At 42.0% G+C, this 2,227-nt stretch overlaps 1 protein-coding gene across 1 annotated transcript; it reads right to left on the bottom strand.

Annotated features, from left to right (window-relative positions):
- Positions 1-1,798, bottom strand: zgc:175135. Its single transcript, NM_001114722.2, has 6 exons — positions 1,494-1,798; positions 1,301-1,420; positions 1,108-1,226; positions 883-1,030; positions 683-801; positions 1-606 (listed from the first exon to the last, which is right to left on the bottom strand). Exons 1-6 carry the CDS (start codon positions 1,711-1,713, stop codon positions 73-75), a joined length of 1,260 nt encoding a protein of 419 aa, NP_001108194.2. The 5' UTR covers positions 1,714-1,798; the 3' UTR covers positions 1-72.
- Between the last annotated feature and the right edge of the window lie 429 nt (positions 1,799-2,227).

Raw genomic sequence — 2,227 nt, 5'->3', positions numbered from 1 at the left:
TTTAGTTTTAAAAGGCTTTATTAGGCTAGCATGACTTAATACATTTAAACTCTCGCAGCAGAGGACCTTTGTTCATCTCTTCTGTTTGCGAGCCCAGATGTTCCAAGGAGAATTAAGACTTTGAGGATTAGAGACTGACTGAGGTACCGGAGGCCAGAAGGGGTTTTTAAAACCAGTGTTCACTGGGTTAAATGGCATTGGAAAAACTGGATACTGTTGAACCTGAGGGGCAGCTGGGGTGGGTGGTGGTTGGAATTGTGCAAATTCATAAGGAGGCAACATTGGGAACCAGGATTCTTGAGACTCAGGGTACCAGTGCCGATGATGGTGCCGATGATGGTGCCTTCGGTGAGGGAAACCTCCATAGTAATAAGGGTAATACATTGGAAATGGATTGTAAACAGGGGCTTTAACTGGAGCAGGAGTTGTGGGGGGTGCAGCAGGAGGAGCCTGGTTCCAAGGGTACCACCAGGGGTATCCAAATGGGAAATATGGATAGCCTTGAGGAAATGGTGTTGGGGGAACAGTCGGTGTGTCTGTTGCCTTTGGGCAGGAAAGAACCACTTCTCGGTCACCCAACAGCAAAGTCAAGTTCCAGTCAGTGTCCTGAAAACGAGGGCAACAGTCAACTACATAAATTTTTTAGTTGCATTGACCGAAAGTTCTAACTGCCCACGCTTACCTGACTATCCCAACAGCTTCCTGTAAATGGTGCAGTCAACACCATTGAGCCACCAAAATTATCCAGAGTAAATGAGCACATGGAGGACGTCAGAGACAGAGGCATCCATGATCCAGAAACTGAAGCAGAAAAAAAAAAAAAAAACCTTGAGGGCAAGCTAATAAAACCAACTTTAAAGAAACAGAATGAAAGCAGCTTACCTTTAACAAGAACATCATCTTCTCTGACACCAAATGAGACGATCATACCGGAGGAGGTGCAGGACACCACAGGAAGGCGAGGACTTACAGGGCAGGACATTTGCACTGGAGCCCCCATTATAATGAGTGGAAGAACATAACTACCACCCTATTAGAGGTGGATTAGGTTATTCAAGGTATAAAATGATTGGAGACAAACCTGTCAGATTTAATATTCACACTAACCTGTTGTCTGACGTTACATCCAGTGTATGGAGCAACAAGAGAAACATCCCTGCGTGCCCGCTTAAGTGAGAACCCACAGCTGGCTGGCATCTCAGACAAAGACACTGGTGAACCCTCTCCTGATGCAGGGGAATTCAAGAATTTAGATTGAGGGGTGGAAACAAACATACACAACCCCATTCACACAACTTGCCTCTCTCAACCAGAAAGTGTGGTGTTCTGTGTCCTTTAATATTTAAGGTCATTGAATCATTTCCACACTGTAGAGAAGGACCCAGTCGTTGCAGTTTAGCTCTTGCCAGCCGGAACCGTTCTTAAAAACAATTAAAGTGATGTTATTTATCATATTTAGAAGTAGAGTATGCCTCCATTAAAATAATACTTACCATCCTCAATTGTTTGTTCAGCTGAAGCAGGTCTGGATTTATCCTTTTTATTATCAGGTTCAACACTTTGACCACCAATTGAAAGTCTGCCAATATGAATTGCGTCTCCAGAGACTGCTCCATTAGCACTAGAATCAGAAAAGGCCTTTGGACCAGCAATTGAAGAGCTGAATGACATCACAGCCATCACAAAAAGTAAAATGCCCTTTGGCCAAGGCATGGTGAGTCTACTGTAGCTCCCCACTGAAACCTAAAAACTGTTTCTCTTCACACTTTCCTAATATATCTTTAACTCTAAAGATTATAAAGGTTATTGAGACACACTGGACATTTTGTAGTCACTTTTGACACCGACAGACCAATCACATCTGTTCATCAATCAGCTTGTTGTTTTCACCTGTGCCTCGTTCACCTGAGAGTTAATGCAAGGGCTGAATTTGGAAAAGCACATTCGGCTGGTAAAGACAAAATATGTGATAAAAAGATTAGATATTTATCAGATAAATCATTAGTTATATCTGTTTTAATACAGTGTGGAAATCTAGAAAAAGCCTCCCTCTGTTTGTATGATATGTATGAATATGCATGACAATTATTCCAAATGTAAAGTCTAGAAAAGCTCATTGGCAACGGAAAGATACAGACCAATTGTATTAACACATAAACTCAGAGAACTAATTGCAGAAATGATAGAACCCAAATTGAATCATGTTTTGGATCCAGCCATCTTTATC

This window comes from Danio rerio, chromosome 11 (assembly GCF_049306965.1).
Source record: "Danio rerio strain Tuebingen ecotype United States chromosome 11, GRCz12tu, whole genome shotgun sequence".
Lineage (NCBI taxonomy): Eukaryota > Metazoa > Chordata > Actinopteri > Cypriniformes > Danionidae > Danio > Danio rerio.
Note: the sequence above shows the minus strand (reverse complement) of the source record. Positions and strands in the feature narration are given on the sequence as shown.

Bases quoted from the DNA above. Each gene is read 5' to 3' on its own strand.
- zgc:175135 (NM_001114722.2), bottom strand. From the start codon at position 1,713: ATGCCTTGGCCAAAGGGCATTTTACTTTTTGTGATGGCTGTGATGTCA. The intron at 1,031-1,107 runs GTTAGTGTGAAT...CACCTCTAATAG, and splicing joins GATGTAACGTCAGACAACAG to GGTGGTAGTTATGTTCTTCC. The intron at 802-882 runs GTAAGCTGCTTT...TTTCTGCTTCAG, and splicing joins AGATGATGTTCTTGTTAAAG to TTTCTGGATCATGGATGCCT.